The 20,242-nt window shown below is 39.9% G+C and overlaps 1 protein-coding gene across 3 annotated transcripts in view; it reads right to left on the reverse strand.

Moving 5' to 3' along the window:
• The window catches only part of CTTNBP2 (cortactin binding protein 2), a 167,811-nt gene that overhangs the window by 1,744 nt on the left and 145,825 nt on the right, over positions 1-20,242 (reverse strand). For all 3 annotated transcript variants that reach the window (XM_053553629.1, XM_053553630.1, XM_053553631.1), the window contains 6 exons: positions 14,582-14,760; positions 12,049-12,254; positions 11,551-11,733; positions 9,317-9,380; positions 7,757-7,889; positions 6,002-6,103 (listed from right to left, as the gene is read on the reverse strand). In XM_053553629.1, coding sequence (XP_053409604.1) covers positions 6,002-6,103; positions 7,757-7,889; positions 9,317-9,380; positions 11,551-11,733; positions 12,049-12,254; positions 14,582-14,760 — 867 coding nt within the window. The remainder of the gene's footprint in view (positions 1-6,001; positions 6,104-7,756; positions 7,890-9,316; positions 9,381-11,550; positions 11,734-12,048; positions 12,255-14,581; positions 14,761-20,242) is intronic.

Genomic DNA, 20,242 nt, shown 5'->3' on the forward strand with positions numbered 1-20,242 from the left:
AAGTCAAGCTTGTGTAACTGATGCTTGGCATGGTGCCATTACTGTTCCCCTGGGTGTAAAGGTGAACAAGACCTCTGTATGTGTGGATCACGGATCATAGAATGTGTAACTCAGCTCCCAGGCCACCAGGAGCAGGATAAGGGCGGACCTCTGTGCTTCCTCACCAGCCACCTAGGAGTTGGATAAAGCATGTTGTACCTGCCTTCCATGCCTGAGTTTCTCTCCCATCTGTCCAAATCAGAACACTGGCATTACAATAAGAGAAACATTTCTGCTCTACAGAAGCATACATTCTAGTGAATAAAGGTTCTGCTCAGCAATTCTAAGATTAGGTGGGACCAAGATCTTCTGTACTTGGTAACTACATCTTCTCAGTTTCGTAGGGTTTCAGAACTCTTATGGTCACCTGGTCCATGTCTCCCATTTTGCCAATGAGGAAAGATGATGTGCCCACAAAGATGAAAAAGTGGTGAAGGTGGATAAGACTGCAGGTCCCCTCACTTTCACTCAAGGTGTTTCCCCCTATGTTGTATTAAATTCTGCAAACGAACAAACACGCTCCTGCATGGGCTGCTCTGAATGTTTGAGGCAGTTACTTCCTTCTTTGAAAGGAATAATGCAACCAAACCATAATGTAACCATTAAAAGGGTTTTAAAATATAAAACTGGGCAAAGTGCTTATGGCTTTAATGAAAAGTGACAGTTTGGCTTTGGCGGGCAGCTGCATTCTTTTGGGTGTCATCTTAAATCAGCGATTGTCAACTGTGGCTACAACATTGAACTCACATGGGGAATTTAAAAACCACTGAGCGGGCCCCATGCCCAGAGATTCAGATTTAGTTGTGCTGTGATGTGGCATGAACATAGGTTTTTTAAAAAAAACTTTCTATGTGGTTCCAATGTGTAGCCAAAGTTGACACCCCCTCTTAGCTTCACTCCTCAACATCCTTTTCTCTGCTGATCTATTCAGTGGTGGTATTGCTCTTAGCTCTCTCTGTTCACACAGCTAATGATCTTTCCCTTCTGTTCATTCTACCTGCTTCAGTTATCATCTCTAATTAAAGAGTTCCCCAATTTCTATCTTTAAACCTCATTTATCTCCTGAGTTTGAGAACTGCCCTTCCACTCACTAATTAACATAACTCACCTCTATGTTGAGCTGGCATTTCAAACTCAGTTTTTCTAAAACCCAAATTATTACATTCCCTCATTCCCACCATTTCTAAAGCTCTTCCTCTTGGCTCATTACTGGTTAATACTATTCTCCCAGTTAATTGGGCAGGAGACCTCGATTATCTTTAACGCTTCTTATTCCTCCCCTATATGATACAACATTGTCTGCAAAATGGGCAAAGAACTGTGACTAGGTTGGCGCATAGGAATGGGATCATTTAAATCCTCCTGAAGAGCATAACAAGGCCCAAATTCCTAAGCATGTGATATCAAAGGTCTTCTAAAGATTGACTCTGATCTCTTTTACATCCCATTTCCCCCCATTATTAAAGTCCTAATAATTCTTTAAAGCCTATCATAATGTATCCATTGAACCACCTCTAAATCACCAACATGAATCTCTGGGTGCCAGATCTTCAGACATACCTAGTCTTAAAGGGAAAGATAGCTGTGCAGCTCTAGTGTACATTTGCCTAAGGTTTCAACAATTTATTTTTCCCAAATGTCAAACATAAAGGGAGACGAATACAGGGGCTCGAACAAATGCGTTTGTAGAAGAAAGGAAAGAAAGAAGGCAATGGTTTTCTGACAAAGCAGAAGTTTCCTCTTTAGGGAATCCCGAAACAAGGACCAACTGTCTCCTCTGTCAGCATAGGGGAAAGGCGGACCTACAGATGGTTAGGACACACATGCTGGCTGGGACTTATCATCGTCATTTGTACTTTACGGTGGGTTAGAGGTGAATAGAAAAGTAAAAGAAAACCACACACAATCTGCTCCGTACATTCTGCTTTTGTTTTGTAGAGAAGCTGATGTTGTCAAGTTACCAGAAAGAAACTAAAAAGTAATTATATAGCTTACGATGAGTCGGTTGGTTAGTATATAACAAGACATAACTGTAAAAACAAATACAGGCACTATAATCCAACCTCATTTCTCCTTATAAGAAATTACCTTTTAAGTCTATACAATGGGACTTTAGCCATGGGACTAGTAAGGCCAATTTCAACTTATAATTTGGTCTAAAATACCTGCAAATTCAACATGTACATAATTTAAAAAATATGGCATGTTCTAAAATTACAAGGCTAGTGCCTAGTTGGCATATAGAAGTGATGGGGGTTGGCTGACTTCACTATAAATACTTAGGCCATTATTGTTAAGCGCCCTCTGGTAATCCACAGGGTTAGTGCCAAGGCCCAGAGGGAGGAAACGAGACACACACAGTGTACACTTGTCCAGTCTGTCCCTTTGCAACATGAAGACAAGGGAGTGCAACTTCATGATCCGAGGCAGGAAATGCCCAGATGAAATGCAGTACCAAGAAGCATCCACAACAGGTAACAATTGTGGCTGAGGTGTCGGGGCTGCATGTGTACGGGCAGGGGGTGGCGGTGATGAGGAGGTGTGATGAGAACATGGAGAATCACTTGGGTTTCGTGTGGGCCACAGCAGTACAAGGCTGGGAGTGCAGGAATATGGCAAGGGACGGAAGCATCATGTCCGGCACTAAAGTGATGTTCCTGACACCCTGGAAGCCAAGCACAGGTTTTGAGGTGTCTCTTAACTCTCAGAGTGTTTAATACTTCCTGGGAAGCATTCAAAAAATTCATAAGTTCTTTGTCTTAAGAAGTTACAATCGATGTTGCTGTGCGTGTTAAAGAAAATTCTAATTTGCATAGAAAGGCACGAGGCTAAGGTAAGTTACAGTTGTGTAGCTTAAAAAAATTATTGTTAGAATCAGTGTAGTTCATTCAATACTAAGCATCTAGCAGAAGCTGAAAGGATACTGCCATTCCTCTGGATGGGCAAATAGGGAGCAGGAAGACAAGGACAACATAGGGAAGATGCCGTGGGAGGTGGGTCCCTGAAGGTGTGTAGGACATGGAGAGTATTCTAGACGTCAGAGAAAGAGTTAAGGGACAGACGTGGAGAGGTGTACCATGTGGTGTGGGAAAAGCAAATTACATGTAACAAGATACACGTAAAAAAAGTTATGTTTTCATAACCCCTTTAAAGACACATTTGGAAAGAAAGAAATGGGAGGAGATTGAAGATGACAGATTGTGGAAATATGTTTAGAGTAGTGGATGTCAGCCCCAGTTACATAAGAGAAGCACCAGGGAAGCTTAAAAAAAACCCATTGTCCAGGCATCTAGGCTACACCTCAGACTAATTATAATAGGACCTCTAGGGCCAGAGCCCAGACAATGGGATTTAAACAAAAAGTTCTCAGGTAGAGTTTATCATGCCACCAGAGATGAGAACTTGTGCTTTAGGAAATTAGTTTGCATTTCCATGAAAGGAAAACATACTGATTAGTTTTGGTCTTTCTACTGATGGTTTAAGTATGTGTATGTATTTGTTGTTTAATTTAGAAGGTTGGTTAACATGCCACTTGGTTAATAACCCAGTTATGTTCCCTTACTGTTTGTTAGAACTGTAAGAAGTTATATTGCAGCAAATACTGATGAGGAGGATAATTTACTCATTCTTGTTGTCTAATGGATGATGGTGATTACAAGGCTGCTCTCTGATGGAAGCTCAGCCAGCCTTCTGGCCCCAAAGGAGACAGTGATTTATTTCAACTAACCCAGAAAGCTCTTGCCTTTAAAGGGAGTTACTTCCTGATAACAGAAGAAACTGTGCATCTAACTGAGAAATACCAGTTGAGTAATCAGAAGGATAGAAAAGGCATGAGCCTGCCAATCTTCCTGAAGGCTGGCAAAGGAGAGCCACTCCGCCCTCTGGTGGCAGGTTCTGAGAAAAACGCCTGCTACTGCAGAAAAGTTTCAAGTGTCTTCAGAGGACAGAGAATGAGTGGGAGGCAGCTGTCCTCATCCCCACATCCATTTGCACATTTTAAAAAACCCACTTGGTTCTTTGATAAAATTCAGGATTGTATAAAAGGTCTGACTTTTTAAAGGTCTCTTTTAAACAAAGCTCTCCTAAGCTGCTAGGGCTTTATCTGACTTTCAGTACTACATTTTGTAGACAGTACTGTATTATAGTAACCCACTGTGGTCAGGTGAGAGAGAAGCAGGGCTTCCAAAATATTTCTCCATCAGACATTTCAACAGCAGCAGCCAGTCTCTACCAGTCAAAATATTTTCATGCAGTTAAGTGTTGTGGCCCTGTGGAGAGGTGGCTCACTGTTCCTCTGTCAGACCCTCTGCCCCTTCCATGAACAGGTTCCACAAGGAATCCTAAATTCTCGGGGCTTGGAAGCCCAAGAAATGTGCCCTGGCTCCCAAGGAATCCATCAAATGCAGATAATGAGTCAAGGATTTTAAGATGACAAAGGGAAAGCCCCTGAACTAAGTATTTTTGACCATGATGTTCTGCAGTGACCCAAGGTCACTTCCTTAGGTCATCTTCCCTTAAATGCTCTCCTGGTTTTGCTCGACTTGCCAAAGGCTCCCACCAGTGGGGGAGAGGGGTTGCAGAGAGACAGACATTATGATAGAGTGAGCTGGAAGGCATGCTTTTCTTCTCAGGGCATCATGTTCTGGAATCCGTCTTAGGGGCCCCAGCCCTGAGAACCCCCAGTGCACACAGCTGCATGTGTAGCTCGCTAGGGCAGAAACCTCACAAAGCAGCCGGGGCAGCAGGGGTGGTGCAGTCCACTGCTGCCAAGAAATCAGATCAATAGACAAAGCTCAATAGTCTCAGCATGCTCATTTTATAATCCTGCTCTCTGCACCTCACCCTCCCACCCACACACAGGCCTTTGTAAACCACCCTGGGAGTAGATGAGAACAGGATGTGAAGGGCAATCGATGGGCATGGCTTAGTGATCAAACCACATGTTACTAAGGGCCTCTGTGAAACCTCACAAAATCATTAATGAGTCAGAAGTTGTTTTATTATTTCTGTTCACCCAAGAATACATGCTGTGCTGTCTCTTGGCATTTATTAACCAATCTATAATGGGGCAGCACTGCTGCCAGGGAAGCTATTTCAAGAGATTGATGAAGTCTATTAGAATCCTGGCTTTTTTATTTGTCTTTCGGTCTTGTTTATAAAGGAAAGTCTCCTTGAGCCATGATACCTGTTATGGCAAGTTAGGGACTAAAACGAAAATGAGGATTTTGTTTTTTTTACATGTAAAAGACATTTATGTTATCACTCATCCCTTTGGTGTAATTAACTCTCATCTTCAAAAATACAAGAAACCTTAAGTTCTCAAATGAAAAACAATACATTATAAAATGGAACAACCAATACAATGAAGTTTGCATTGCAATAGTACTTCCTTATTCACAATTTTATTTTCTGTGGTTTCAGTTACCTATAGTCTAAAAATATGAAATGGAAAATTCCAGAAACAATTCATAAGTTTTAAATTGTGGGCTATTCTGAGTAGCATCATGAAATCTTATGCCATCCTGCTCTGTCTCACCCAAGATATGAATTATCCCTTTGTTCAATGTACCTGTGCCACCTGCCTGTTAGTCATTTAGGAACCTTCTCAGTTACCAAGAAATTTAGTATAGGGTTTGGGATTATCCCTGGTTTCAGGCATCCATGGGAGGGTCTTGGAACATAGCCCCTACATATTTCCAGATTTGGCATGCAAGAATGAAAAGCAATGGAGATCTTTTCAAAAGACACCCAAATTTTTGTAGTAAAATTTTAGGCATAAAATTAATGGTATTCTATGTCATCCTTTTCTAACCCTGAATAATCAATGAATGAACACTTTAATCTTTATCCTATTTCCTAGCTGTGGTTTAAAAATAACTTTATGAGTCACACTCAAAGATTTGTGAAGACAGTTCTACAACATTTCTTCTTTGTCCCATTTTAGGGAGAAAAAGGAACTTACCTTTTGTGACACTGGCATTCTTGGATTATTAACAGTTGCTGAAAATGCAGGGTTGTTTCCTGAACTATCAAACGTCCTTAAATCATCCCCGAAATCAGCAATCTGAAAAACAGACATTTGTCAAGTCACGTCTGCACAGCTGGATGTCGCCATGAACATACAGTAGAAGCACTCCCCTTGACCCTCAAATCCCGAACCGCTCACATGAAAGTTTTGACACCTCCCAGTAAAAGTGACAGAAAATGCACGGGGCAAATATTCTACAGAAGGTGCCAAAAATTGTATGCACATTTTAAGAAAGGAAAAAGCTGTATTGAAATTGTAATACTCAATACCTACAGATAACAAGAGATGAATACCAGCCACATTGAGCACCTCTTGTAATTGCAGAAGTCAAATGTGACTTGAGTATTACAATTTTAATACAGATTTTTCCTTTCTTAAAATATGTATACATTTTTGTGGCACCCTCTGTTTTTAGAAAGTCCAAGGATAGCCAGATGAACTCTATAGGGAAAAAGAGTCACTTCTTTTTTTTTTTTGAGACAGAGTCTCACTTCGTTGCCCTCAATAGGGTGCTGTAGCATCACAGCTCACAGCAACCTCAGACTCTTGGGCTTAAGCCATTCTCTTGCCTCAGCCTCCCAAGTAGCTGGGACTACAGGAGGCCGCCAAAACGCCCCACTATTTTTTTGGTTGTAGTTGTCAATGTTGTTTTAGCAGGTCTGGGCCAGGTTCGAACCCGCAAGCCCTGTGTATGTGGCTGGAGCCCTAACCACTGAGCTATAGGCACTAAACCAAAAAAGGAGACATGAAGAAAAGACATAAAATACACAAGACTGTAATCATTACTTATTTTTCCAGTGGATAAGTATTTCAGTTTGTTTCCAGCAGGATTAAATAGGATAGTCAATTCTCCTTTGTCATAGAGATCATTGCTATTCAAACATAATGGCTGAGTCTCTTGGAACCTGAGCAAGTCATAACTATCTTCTGCTCCCTTTCAAATAAGAGGCATTTATCAAGGAGGCTTGGTCAAACTTGCTGCATATATATGAGTGCCAAAACAGGTTGAACTTGATGTTGTTCATACTTTGAGATTCTGGGTCACTGGTTTTCATATTTGGATCTCAAATTTCACAGCTTAAATACTATGATGATACGCATTATACAGGCCAATTCTCTTTCATTTGTAAAGAAAGTTGTTGCTCTTTATAACAGGAACCTGCTGTGATGCTTGCCATAATTCTCTCTTACTGATACATGTAGATAACTTACGTGCCAAAGTTAGGAATATAATAAAGAGAAGGTCTGAGGAAACTCAAAGTTAGGCTTATACAGAAAGCTGCCCAATAACATCGATGTGATTTCAGTTGTGCAATTAATCTTCAAGTTTAACTTTGGGTCTTTCAAAGGCATTTGGAAAAGCAGGCTTTCTAAACAGAGCTCCTTTACTGTATAAATATGATATCACAAGAAATGGCTTGTTGGGTGGAGCCTGTGGCTCAAGGAGTAGGGCGCCGGTTCCATATGCCAGAGGTGGTGGGTTCAAACCCAGCCCCGGCCAAAAACCAAAAAAAAAAAAAAAAGAAATGGCTTGTTTAAGCAATGTGAGGGATGGTTTGATTTGGAGTATTAATCACAATATTCGATAATAAATTCCTTTTAGGGAATAAGTGTTATATGTGTCTCCAAAAAATTCCCTTTGCTGTTGGGGAGAGCCATTCAGTGGCTCCCCTCATGTGTACTGCTCACCTTGCTTATGTCAGATTCAGACTTGCTGGAGCACATGCTCTCAAGTTCCTTAACAAGATCCGCTTCATCGTCTGAACCCAGAGAGAGTCTCTGATCCAAATTCAACACCAATGACAGATCATTCTCTAAAGACCTAACACGGAGTTTAGAAAAAAGTTTTTCAAAGTGAGAGAAATTCCCAATATGGAAAGAAATCTAGACAAATATACCCTTTTTTTGAGATTTGGTGTGGGGTAGGAGAAGAGTTTTTAAATATCCTTTAAAGTATTTCATAAATGTCATTTAATGCAACAACCCACTCCCTATCCTGACTGATCAGGATGCTAAGGTAAGAAATCTCCATGGGATTTTGGTAACTCCTACTCAAAATTCTTAATAGGATAAAATTTTATTTCACAAAGAAATCTGCTTTCACTTACAACATTCCAATCTCCCTATTCTTCACCTTTTTTTCTTTCTCCCAGGCTAGATAAAACTAAGATGCTAAACATTGTGGTCTAGGGGACAGGGTGTGTGCTAAATGGAACAAATATAAATTTCAAACTTGGCTCACATAACACTTGCTAGCTATATGGCCATGGGTGGCAGGTTTTCTTTTTCTTTTTTCTCCCAGTTCCTCAATTCCTGGGTTCCCTTCCCTGTAAAGAATCCTTACACCTTTATCACAGGGTTACTGGGAAAGTGATACAAGTCGTAGATAATGGATCTTTCTCTCTCCATCCCCCCCTTCCATGTTCTGAATGTTACCTGCCAAATGATAGGAAAGCAATTTATTGGGCTATAATAGGGACCTATTTACAAACTGTCCAAACATTTCTATTCTTTGATTAACTAAATCATCCTGTATACCCCAAATTCATAAGCTGTAATAATCAAAGTTTCCTAGGAACAACCTAAGAAAATCAATGAAATTATCACTGCAGGGCAGCACCTGTAGCTCAGCGAGTAGGGTGCCAACCCCATATACTGAGGGTGGTGGGTTCGAACAGAGCCTAGGCCAAACTGCAACAACAACAAAAACAGCGGGGTGTTGTGCAGGCGCCTGTAATTCCAGCTACTTGGGAGGTTGAGGCAAGAGAATTGGCTAAGCCCAAGAGCTGGACGTTGCTGTGAGTAGTGACACCAAAGCACTCTACTGAGAGCCATAAAGCTAGACTCTGTCTCTCTAAAAGAAAAAAAAAAACCTTTAGCAATTAAAATTAAGTCATACCATGTTTCCATAAATTTTAGGTGAAAAAAAAATCATCTAAAGACTATCTAAAAGTTTACAAATATAGGATTTAACCATATGTTCATGTTGAATGCATTAAGCTTAATTAAAAATGAAGGCTATAATATTTATAGTCTTAATAACGAATATGTTTTAGATGTCATTCATTTATTGGATTTCTGTTTAATACCTGCATTTGAATGACATCAATTACTTTTTAAAACATCATATTGACAGCATAATCATTACACAAACTAATAATGAGAATACAGCACATTTAAAATAATGATTGAAGTTACTTGATTTACCTTTATTGTCTGCTGTGAGTTAAATTTGAAAGGGGAACTTACTTTTGTTTTGACAGAGAAGCGTTCTTGTTACAATTCAGCTGTGATATCGTCTTATTTTTTAGACCTGTTAAAAAAAATAGTAATCATTTTCTATAGAGTAGGTCATTGTCTCTGAGCATCTTGAGATCTGCAAAACAGACTATGGATTCTGCAGCGTGTCCATTCTGTTTTTGGATTAATATCTGCCTCATGAGATTTTCCAGATGTGGCTCTGGGTGTAGCCTCCTGCACAGGCAACTGAGATGACTGAACTCAGTACCACTAACACAGCATGCAAAGCTCAGTTGAGGAATCCTTATCTTTGCTTTTATCAACAGCTCTATTCCCTTAGGGCTCTTGCTTCCAAAGTACCTTTAAATTCAAATTATTTTATTGATTCTTTTAACTCTAAAGCATATACTGGCAACACTTACTGTTTAGGTCATTATTTAAGCTCAAGAAAGCTGGTCCTATACCCTATAGAAATTGTAATAAACTTGGAAATGATCAGGTGAAGGGCCCTGGTGGGTCTCCAGTTATCTGAGTGCCCATGATTATTACATGTGCCCAGGACTAGGTGGCACGGACTAAAGCAAACAGCACTGGACTTGCAAGACACAGAAACACAGAGCACAGAATGCCATTTTTCCAGGAGAAGTGATTCGGAGCAAGTGGCCAAGCGTTTCTGAACCTCAGGTTTGTTACCTATATTTGGAGATAATCATCATCATTATTTTAGAGCTCTTCTGTGCACTAAAAGAGCAAAGAGCAAGTAAAAGGTATATTCCTCACTTTAGAAAGTCATGAAGAAGCCCCCATATCGCATCGGCAGACTGAAGTCCAGTGACTCCCACTCCCTGGATCAAACACTAACTTTGGGAAGTAATGACAAGCTCTTAGGATCAAAACATATCCAATTATCAATATATAACACTTACCCTTATCTGGGAGGCTGGGGTGGGTGGATTGCTTGAGCTCAGAAGTTCAAGGGCAGCCTGAGCAAGAGTGAGACCCTGTTTCTACTAAAAATGGAAAAACTAGCTGGGCATTGTGGCAGGCACCTGTAGTCCCAGCTACTAGGGAGGCTGAGGCAGTAGGATCGCTTTAACCCAAGAGTTTGAGGTTGCTGTGAGCTGTGATGATACCACTGCGCTCTACGTAGGGCATCAGAGTAAGACTGTGTCTCAAAAATAAATAAATAAATAAATAAATAAATAAATAAATAATAAAAGGTATAAGGAAACTCTCCTTTTGTTCAGTGACTCCCCAATCATTAAAAAAAGGATCACAATTTGCTATCATGAACTTAGAGTAATTAGAGACCCTAGCATAGATTAATATAGGTAAAAGCATTATTTTTAAAAATATACTAATAAAATACAAATAAGTATGAAAATACATTCATGACTAAAAGCAGCTTTTTACGTTTTAAGAAATATAAGGTTTTAGGCATATTATTTTATCTGGAAACCCCACTGTTGTAAAGTTGGCATAGACGTTCATAAAACAAATACTTTGATGGGGAGGCAAATGAATTACATGTATCAGAAATCCACAACACACATAAGAGGGAAACATCTTTTCTATTCAAATTTGGATTTCCTATCATCAATGTCAAAAAGCACAGGTCTAACAACGTCAGAGATAGATGTGTCATCTCTTGTTAAAATGAAAACTATATATTTCTTTTTCATATGTGATGTCCCATTCTATGGAATCTAATGATTTATTAGATTGCAAACTCTATGAAGGGAGGCTGTTTTCACAGCTATTTCCATGGCCTACAATAGAACCTGACACATGGTATATACCATATATGAAAAAGAAATATGTAAAACAGATTCACTTATAAAGACCTTATCAAATACATCTCTACATTTTTTTTTTTTAAAGTGTAAGGTTGGCTTTGGAATAACACATAAAAGAGAAATATGCCAAAATGCAATGATTTTATGACATTAAGTTTAATTCTAGATACCAAGAAAAACAAATTATAAAAAACAAAGATGTTTCGTAAGATACAGAAACATTAAATTTTGGAATTCTAGTATAAAAGTGACAGTTTTCAGGTAAGAGGCTCCTGAAATTCCTATTTTAGAAATGTAGGCATTATAGACTTTATTTTATGGAAATGTGCACCGAAATACTTCGGACTTTGTTTTGTTGAATGGATAGGGATAAAAACAAAAGCACATTTGGTTCAGACGCTACATCCGGAGGGCCGACCTCCTCCTAGGCAGCATGGCCGCCCTCACCTTCACTGCTCAGGTCTGCCTTATTCCAGGTGGGAGAAGAGAAACGGCCAGATTTTCTGCGAGGACTGGTGTTCACCTTTCTCCAGGTACCGCTTTCTTTCTTCTTGCTACAGCTATTATAACTGGAAACCAAGGATAAAGGAAAACTTCCTCCTTTGAAATCAGCTGTGTGCTGGTCTAGCTCTGAAATGATACAAATCAGGGCAGTGATAACCTTCACAGAATAAAGCAAAATGTCTTTCCAATTATCAAAGATAGGGACCTTCAAAATCATGGACCTGTTTAATGACACAGCCAGGGTTCTGTGAATCAGCACAGACTTTACTTGAGCTCTGGAATTCAAACCTGAGCCAATAATTAAAAATAGCTCTGGAGCCATGTTGTGAAATATACATTCAACTCTCCAATTACAAAGACGGAAAAGCTCCCCCCAAAACAAATTCCGAGCAGTATTTCTATAAGGATGTGAGTTTCTCCCCCTTCCTGAAACCCTCCTACCTGCTCTGGGGAGGGGACAGCCGTGTAGCACAGCTTTATTAAGCAAGATGCTGAGAGCAGCTTTCACCACTGCCTGCTGCCCTTGGCTAGGGTGTTTTTTAGCAGTTGTCTGCCCAAAGCCAGGTTGTCTTTTCATAGAGGCTCTTGACAATATTGCTTCTTGAACTCTGGGTGCGATGACTGTATTCCACAGCTTAGACATCCACCTGGCGAGGGCAGGGCAGAATTCTCAGTTAGGAGCAAGCCTGGCAATAATTACGTATAACTCTACAAAAGGACAGGCGTGAAGACCATGGGGAAACACGCAAGCATTTCTATAGATGTGCTACCCTTTTTAGGCACTGTTGGAATAAGGGAAATTATCTACTACCAAAATAGTTTGAATTTGCCTCAAAGATACAATGTAATTTCAAATGAAACTGACTATTGACTTGTCTCTTTCATGGTAGGAATTAATGCTTGAGTGTTTGCTAAACGAATGAATGAATGCACAAATACATGAAAAGAAAGGCAAAGATGGAAGAAGTCTGGAAAAAATAAGATTTCCTAAAAGTCTGTGCCCAAATAGCTTAAGCTTATTGGTCATATGTCCTTAAGAAGGTACCCATATACGTGTATTTTAATATTTCAGAAAATGGGAGACATCTTATAATTATTGGTGTATTAAATATGCCTACCACAAGACAAGCGTTCATTGTTGCACATGGTAGGCTAAGTCCTACTGAGAGAAAAAGGTCAACCAGCCATCACCTCAGGGGGGCTCTTGGCATTAATGGTCCGAAGCAGTGGGAGGTTAGCACAAATTTGGAGCACTCATGACAATTAAAATCCCTTCAAAAAAAGATTAGCTTTGTTGCAATATTTAAAAAGTTATCTAATTAACGGCTGTAGAAATAAAAAACCACATCTCCCAGGATGGAAACATTTTCAAAGCTATTAGATCTTGGCATAAAACTTTCAAGAACTGTTGGAAATTATTGCCCAGGTGGTAAGCATCCATCTAATGTAAGCTTCTCTGTTAATGTCTAGAGATATGTCATTCACGGGGGGGGGGGGAATGAAACTGCAATAGGGAATAAAGACAAAATTCTGGTATTATACAAGAGTCAAAATTATACAATTGAATTTGATTGGCGTTGTGGCGGGCGCCTGTAGTCCCAGCTGCTTGGGAGGCTGAGGCAAGAGAATCGCTTAAGCCCAGGAGTTGGAGGTTGCTGTGAGCTGTGTGAGGCCATGGCACTCTACCGAGGGCCATAAAGTGAGACTCTGTCTCTACAAAAAAAAAAAACAAAAAAGGGTGATAATGGTATAAAGATCGGCTTGGGTTAAAAAAAAAAAAAAAAACAGCTTCTTAACATGGCTGTTGGGGGACAATTCTCCACGGCCCTGCTGCACAGCTTATATATCAGGTTTGATTCTGGACTATCTCTGCAGATTTGAAAGACAGAGATGTGTCTCATTCCAGAGCAGAGGGGAGATGTTTCCTGATCAGGATAATAAAGATAATGTCTCCTTTGAGGGTAAAGCCAAGGGAGGACATATTTGCCAGCATCTTCCATAGAAGCCTTGGGGAGGGCGGGTGGGAGAAAATTCCACAGCTGTGATGTAAGTGCAGCTTCCCTTGGGCCACTATGCATCACTCTAGGGGAACTGAAGGGTAATGAACCTATGTAAATGTGAAGCTCAAGCCACCTGCTCTGCTGTGATAGATGAAGCCCTGTGTCTCTGACACAGTCTAGGCTAACTTGTTAACTTGCAAGTAGGGTCAAAATCTCAAGAGCCTCCACAGTTCTTGACAAAGACTATGGTCTCCCTGGGAAAGGTCAAAATTGGTTCCAAAGAATCTCGAAACTCTGGATGTATAAAAGGCTTCAATTTCATTTTGATATTGACCAAAAAAAGTGGTAATAATATCAATAAGTGTATTTCTTTCCAACTAATTAGCTGTTATTAAAGTGATGATTTGTCTTATCATACAGAAGACAGATTATTTGCATCTTCTGCTTTCCAAAATAGATTTTTGCCCAGGAGACTGGAAAATGCAGACTCAAATCTCCTAGTGAATTACAGAAGCCTCACTAAGTCACAGGTTGACACTTTTTTTCTTATTGTGTATACATCTATTGTCATAAGCTGCTTCAAAGGAGAACATAGGAGCACTGTACATAAGTCTCAATAATGGAGGAAGCAATTCATCAATAGAATAAAGGGTTTTTTTCTTTCTTTGGTTGGGAAAATGCATAAAATCCTTGCTAAAATTTTTCACATGGGATCATACTCAGAAGACCTTGCACAGCAAGGCAAACGTGGCTTTGATAGGAGTTTTGTAATTGATGGATGACTGCTACCCAGCTCTTAGCCAAAATACAGTTGCCTTAGGAACGACCTAGCAGTCGTGGTCTCCCTAGAGTACTGCCTCCTGTTGGTGACAGGAGGTGTAGAAAGGCAGCCTGGTCAGCACTGTCTTTTTCAAACATCACAAACCTGCCCCGGCTCCATTTTAAGAAGGCAAATAAGGAGAAAAGGCACTTACTTCACTGTTGCTTGGGCATGTCCTGGGATTACAGGACAAGACAGGAAATACTTTGGCCCAAGAAGAGCTTCAGGTGTACCCAAGCGGGCCAGGCAGGAGTTGAGCTGACGCCAGACAGACAGGGCCCAGGTGATGGTCTTGCACACAAGATCACAGGGTGAGGGCACCTGACCCCTGAACTAGAGAGGCGGGGAGGAGGAGCACAGGGCTTGGTTTAGAATGAAGTTTCCTTACAAAACAAAAATCTAGCTGAATCTGATTGAACTTAGGGTGGACGAAGAAGAGATAACTAATATACTGTTCGGTGTCCTGATGTATTAGCATTTTTCTCATTTAATTCTCACCAGAAGCCTGAGGTAATTATTTATACCCCATTCCACATATCAGGAGATTAAGCCATGAAGAAATAAGCTTGCCCAGAGTCCCACAGGTAATAGGTGGCAAAATTAGGGCTAGCTCGTTTATTTTTATTCTTTTTTATTAAGGCATAATTGGAAATACATATATATATATTATAGTGTACAATGTGATGTTTTGGAATATGGATACAGTGAACTTATTAAATTAGACTTAAGTGGCATATCTGTTACCTCACATTTTCTTTTTGTGGTAAGAACATTTAAGATTTATTCTCTCAGCAATTTTCAAATATACATTAACTATAAAGAGTTTGTTTTTAATAGGAAAATAGGATCCAGCATTTAGCTGAAATAATGAAGGAGTAATTTAGCACATTTAAGATGAATGCAGTAACAGCTATCAAGCTAAGGAACTTTCTTTGCTTCCTCAATCTTAACATTTCTCATGATCTCTGTTCATCCTTCACTTCCTCTGGCCAGCCTGGGCTGCAGGGAGAGAAAAAGCAGGCTTAGCTTCCTGGGCAGCTGAGAAGGAGGGACGTCTCGGTGGCCTCATCAAGACCACATGTGAAATAAGGGAGGAGAAGGGAAGGGCTCTCATTATAACTCAGTCCCCAGGGAAACATTTTTCCAGGAAGATTGAAGTATTCTCTTAATGATTACCTAATAAACTGCTTCCAAAGATCAGACTGTTAGATTCCCTAACAGAAAGCACTTCATAATTCCCAGAGACAGAATATAATCAGTCTGCCCCGAGGACCTGAACAAAACAGGGGGGTACCTCTTCTCTCCAAAGTGCAGATGTCATTTATATGAAGTTCCTCATTTTGCAAGACGGCTGTTTAATGGTAACAGTGGTTACTATTAGACAGTACTTGAAAGAGACTATTAAATAGAATTTTCAGCAACTACATGTTTTTATTTCCTTTCCTTAATAGATGTTCATTTAGCATAAAGACAATTTTGTGGAGGCATTTAGAGGCCTACATTTTAAAATGCATTAATCGTATGCCTATTCTGTATAAGCACTAATTATTGCCAAGAAAGAAAAAAAAAAAAACCATGAAAGAAAGTTTGTATACTCACAAACGATAAAGGGGAACAAAAGAAAAGGTGTGTGGAAAGCCAGTGGAAGGCAAATGATCAGTTTGCGGGGTGGGTGGAATGTGCCGGAGTGGAGGGAGGTTCCGCAAGTTCTTAACTGCTTTTGTTTTTTTTGTTTCTGTTTTTTTTTATTTTGGGTTATATTTTATCATCTGTAAAATGAAGAAGTTGGGCCAGGCTCATCATCCTCTAGATCCCTTCCAGACTGATAATCTTAAAGTACAGATACAAGCTGCTGTGGTTATTCAAAAGAACTAACTAAATACTGAACTGCCAGGAAAACAAACAGATGTGGTGGGACTTCAGCTGAGTCCTGTACAGAATGTTTGATGGGTGAGGGGTGGCGGGAAGAGCACCCCAAATATGGAACAGGGAAGGGACTCTGGCGAGGGGGCTGTGACAGTGGATGTTGACATTCACGAATAATAAAATGGGTGGAAAAAATGACAGGCCTCTCTTGGTAAACAATCTATGTAACCGTCAGCAAATCAAGGTTCTGGACCTGAACCCCTGCCTAGCAGATCCCGTGAACAAGTGGCTACGCAGTCACACCGCTGTCCTTTCCATCTCCCACACCCCACACTTTTCCTCCCTGTGTCCCGTCTGCTGCAAGGGCTGCTCCTTCTGCACTGACCCCTGCCTCCCTCTTCTTGGCAAACTTTTCGTCTTTTAGGAAGAGGCCTTCAGTGTGGTCCTAGACAGATTTTCACGTGCTATTCCTAAAATAAGCACTTCTCCTCCCCTGCCACTGTCTGTAGTGGCACCTCGCCAGTTTCTTTCCCAGTTCATGGCAGTCACGTGGGTACTGTATTGAGCATGATGTGAATGTTGTGCCCAGGAGGTCAGACAGAAAACAGTACTGAAAGTATGATGTCATTTGTCAGACTTATGGCCCTGCCACTCAGGAAAAGATGAGGCTTAATTTATTGACTCCAGTGCATTAGTGAAGTATCATGTGTGGGGCTTATAGACTCAAATCCAGCCGACAGTTAGGTGATCTATAAATTATATCTACCCCACTTGGAGGTATTGGGCTTAGACACTCTTATACACAAAGTCACTATGAAAGAGACTCTACTGGTTCTTCCTATTATTGAGAAAAGTCAGAGCCCAGATTGTGAGACCTTTCCAAGCTCTCTGGCTGATATACACAAACCGGTCAGCCAAGAAAATAACCCAAATTTTCATAGGAAGATAACCTAGGGTTCTTGGGATGGTAAAAATTGTGCTGGGAGGGAATATAGGGGGGCAAGGGATATATGTTTACCTTCATCTATATTTAGAAGTAAATATAATCAAACCTCTATTATTACTATTTTCTGGGTTAAGATGAGGGATAATCAGACATTGGGTATTTTTAAGAACTTTTAAGGGATTTCATATAATGGAATAGCCTCAAGTTTCCACTTTAAAATGGTAATTCAGTTATCGATTGATTTAGGGTTGTGATATTACAATTGAACTAAGTTTATATAAGTTGTACCAAAATTGAAAGAACATTTGAATCACTGGATTTATAAACTTAACTTTCTGGTTTTAATTAGGTACATGGGAATATTTGTTTGTTAGACAGTAGAAGTTCCTAGAAAGATAAAATGTTTTAAAGTTTTAAAGACTAATCGAACTACTGAAAGGAATTTAATTATGTTATAAATGTCCCTTCAAAGGTAATTGCTAAATTTTGCTACATTTATAAGAAAAAGATAAAGTGTGGACATTGAACTTAAAAGCTTGAGGGAAAAATGGGTATTTGCATGTAAAACTTTAACACATAGAGTATATTCTAAATAGCACTTGAATAATCTCTCTGGAATAGAAACTGTCCTCCAAGGTCCTAAAGCCCCTACAAGGATAGTTCCTTTTTAAAGGCCTGTATTTCCAAGTGAAGGCTAAGACTATGAGGGCGGGACTCTTGCACAGTCCCCAGGCCAGTGGCAAATATTTACTGAGTAAGCAGCTAACACTGTGGTGTCCCTTAAACAAATGTCTACAGTTTTGCTGAGCACACTGTGTCTGGAAGATCAGTTTCCAGAGCTACAGGTCTTCAATCCTAGTACAAGGTCTTCCTTGCCCATTTTTTAGTTCCCCACTGTCAGAGTGTGGACTAAAAAAATGCTATGACTGACCAACTGGATGAGCAGACTGGGAAGTTCTAAGTCTGGACTTCTGATAACAAAAAAGGGAGTCAGGAGGGGTGGGGGCAGATCACGTTGAGTTTGGTTATATGGGCATTGTAACGTGGATGACATTATTATACAGATCTGTAGCTGATGACATGAAATTAACACAAAATAGATTAGTAAGTAGATGAAGGAGAAACTTGGATGCATTCTTAAACATCAGTTCTAAAAGAAATTGCAGGTAGAATGGGGACCGAAGACCCCATTCTTGGCAGGGTAGGGCACCCCCAGAAAAAGGGAAAATGAAAAAGTAAGCTGAAGGAGTCAGAACAAAGAAAAGTTAGCTTGTTTACCTTTAAGCCAGCCATTGCTAAATTTCTTATCTGAACAAGTCTCCGGCCTTTCCTGAAACTCTGGCCTATTGGGGATACAGCTTATACAAATACCCTGCTGAGTCTGTGAACACACTAAGGAAAATAATGGTCATAGAAGAGACTATGACAAGTCCTAGAAAAAGATACATGCTCTAGGTCATTTTCTGCCCATTAAACAGACAAAACAGGTACCCACTGTGGAGATTTGCATTTGGCTGGGGCAGAAACCGAGGGAACAGCTCCAGCCCTGAGATATGGGCAGGAGGGCTTACATCCCTTATTGCAGAGGAAAATCCTCTGCAGTGGTGATGGGAGGAAAATGCCTCTCTACCACAGATTCCTCAGAGGAGATTAACACCAATGGTGTTTTACTCCACAGTGAACTAGTGGAGCTTAACACCTCCCTAGGAATTTGTGTGTGTGACTTCAGACAGGAGGCTTCCCACACACAAGGCTCAAGTTTCAGATTCCTCAAAACTGCTCAAATCCTTAAAGTTAATAATAATAACAATAGGAGCTGATATGCTCACTCAGAGAAACTGCTGGTATCTTTGTTCCCTCCCTCAGTTTACTACCTGGGCCAAGAGATTTGAATAAAAGCTGAGTGGAACAGAGACTGGGCACTCGCCAGAGCCTACAAACAGACCGTGGTCCCCTGAGCTCCCACCTTTGAAAATTCTGTTCTGTGTCTCCTGTTTCTTTCTTTATCACAGTTCCTAACTTTATATTCTTCAGTAGGTCATGCCAATATCACAGGTCTTAGCAGACCCTGTCCCTGGGGCAGGACCCTAACAGAAATCTTTATTCACGTGTATATAGAGAGAGTGCCCCACACAGCCTTGCAAATAGTGGGTATTCAAAAACGTTTTTTGAATTAATAAGAATGACATTAAATTTTATATTTTGGGTAAATGATAAGTATGTTTTTGGTGTATCTAGATCTGTGGCATGTATACCTTGTATTGGGCTGATGAAAAATATTTCAATTTCTCTAAAAGAAAAGTCTCAGCTAAAATGCTAACATCGCCAAAATGTATAGAGTTCTGATGGCATAAAGAAATCTGCCTTCAAAATTTACAATGTGCAAACTTTAAGTACTACTCTATAATATACACAATCTAAAAAGAATTGCATTTTATAAAATCAAGTCCTTTTTTGGTGGCATAAGAGGGTTCACAAAAGGACAAAGACTTATTTACTATGAGGAGAAATATCTCTCAGTTATAAGTCAGATATAGTAATTATTTTATAAGAAAGGAGAGTCACATAAATCTTTGCTTTACCCAGTAATTATGATATTAAGAATGGACAATTGTGATTTCTGGTGTATCCTTCATGAAGGAAATAAAGTAGCCAGGGGAAATAAAAGAGTGATTCAGTGATACATTGATATTTTTCCAGCATGAATTCTGAAATAACATATTATAATTAATAATCACCGATTATTAATTTCCTACTAAAAAGCATTTTTTTTATGTACTAGTAGGAAGGTTCTGAAAGGTCTATTTCCTTATGTCTTTGTAAAGCATTGGAAGAAAAGATCGTGATCGATGGCCACTGTGCCCACAAAGCTGGGGCTGTGACATTACACGATTTCTGATGGGAGGCAGTAGTCATTTGTTCTCATTGTACACTTACCCCAGGAAAGGTTTTATTAAGCTACTTAAAGTGTTCCTGGTAAATGAAAGGCATTGCCCTTTTCTC

Source organism: Nycticebus coucang, chromosome 11, assembly GCF_027406575.1.
Source record: "Nycticebus coucang isolate mNycCou1 chromosome 11, mNycCou1.pri, whole genome shotgun sequence".
In the NCBI taxonomy this organism is placed as follows: domain Eukaryota; kingdom Metazoa; phylum Chordata; class Mammalia; order Primates; family Lorisidae; genus Nycticebus; species Nycticebus coucang.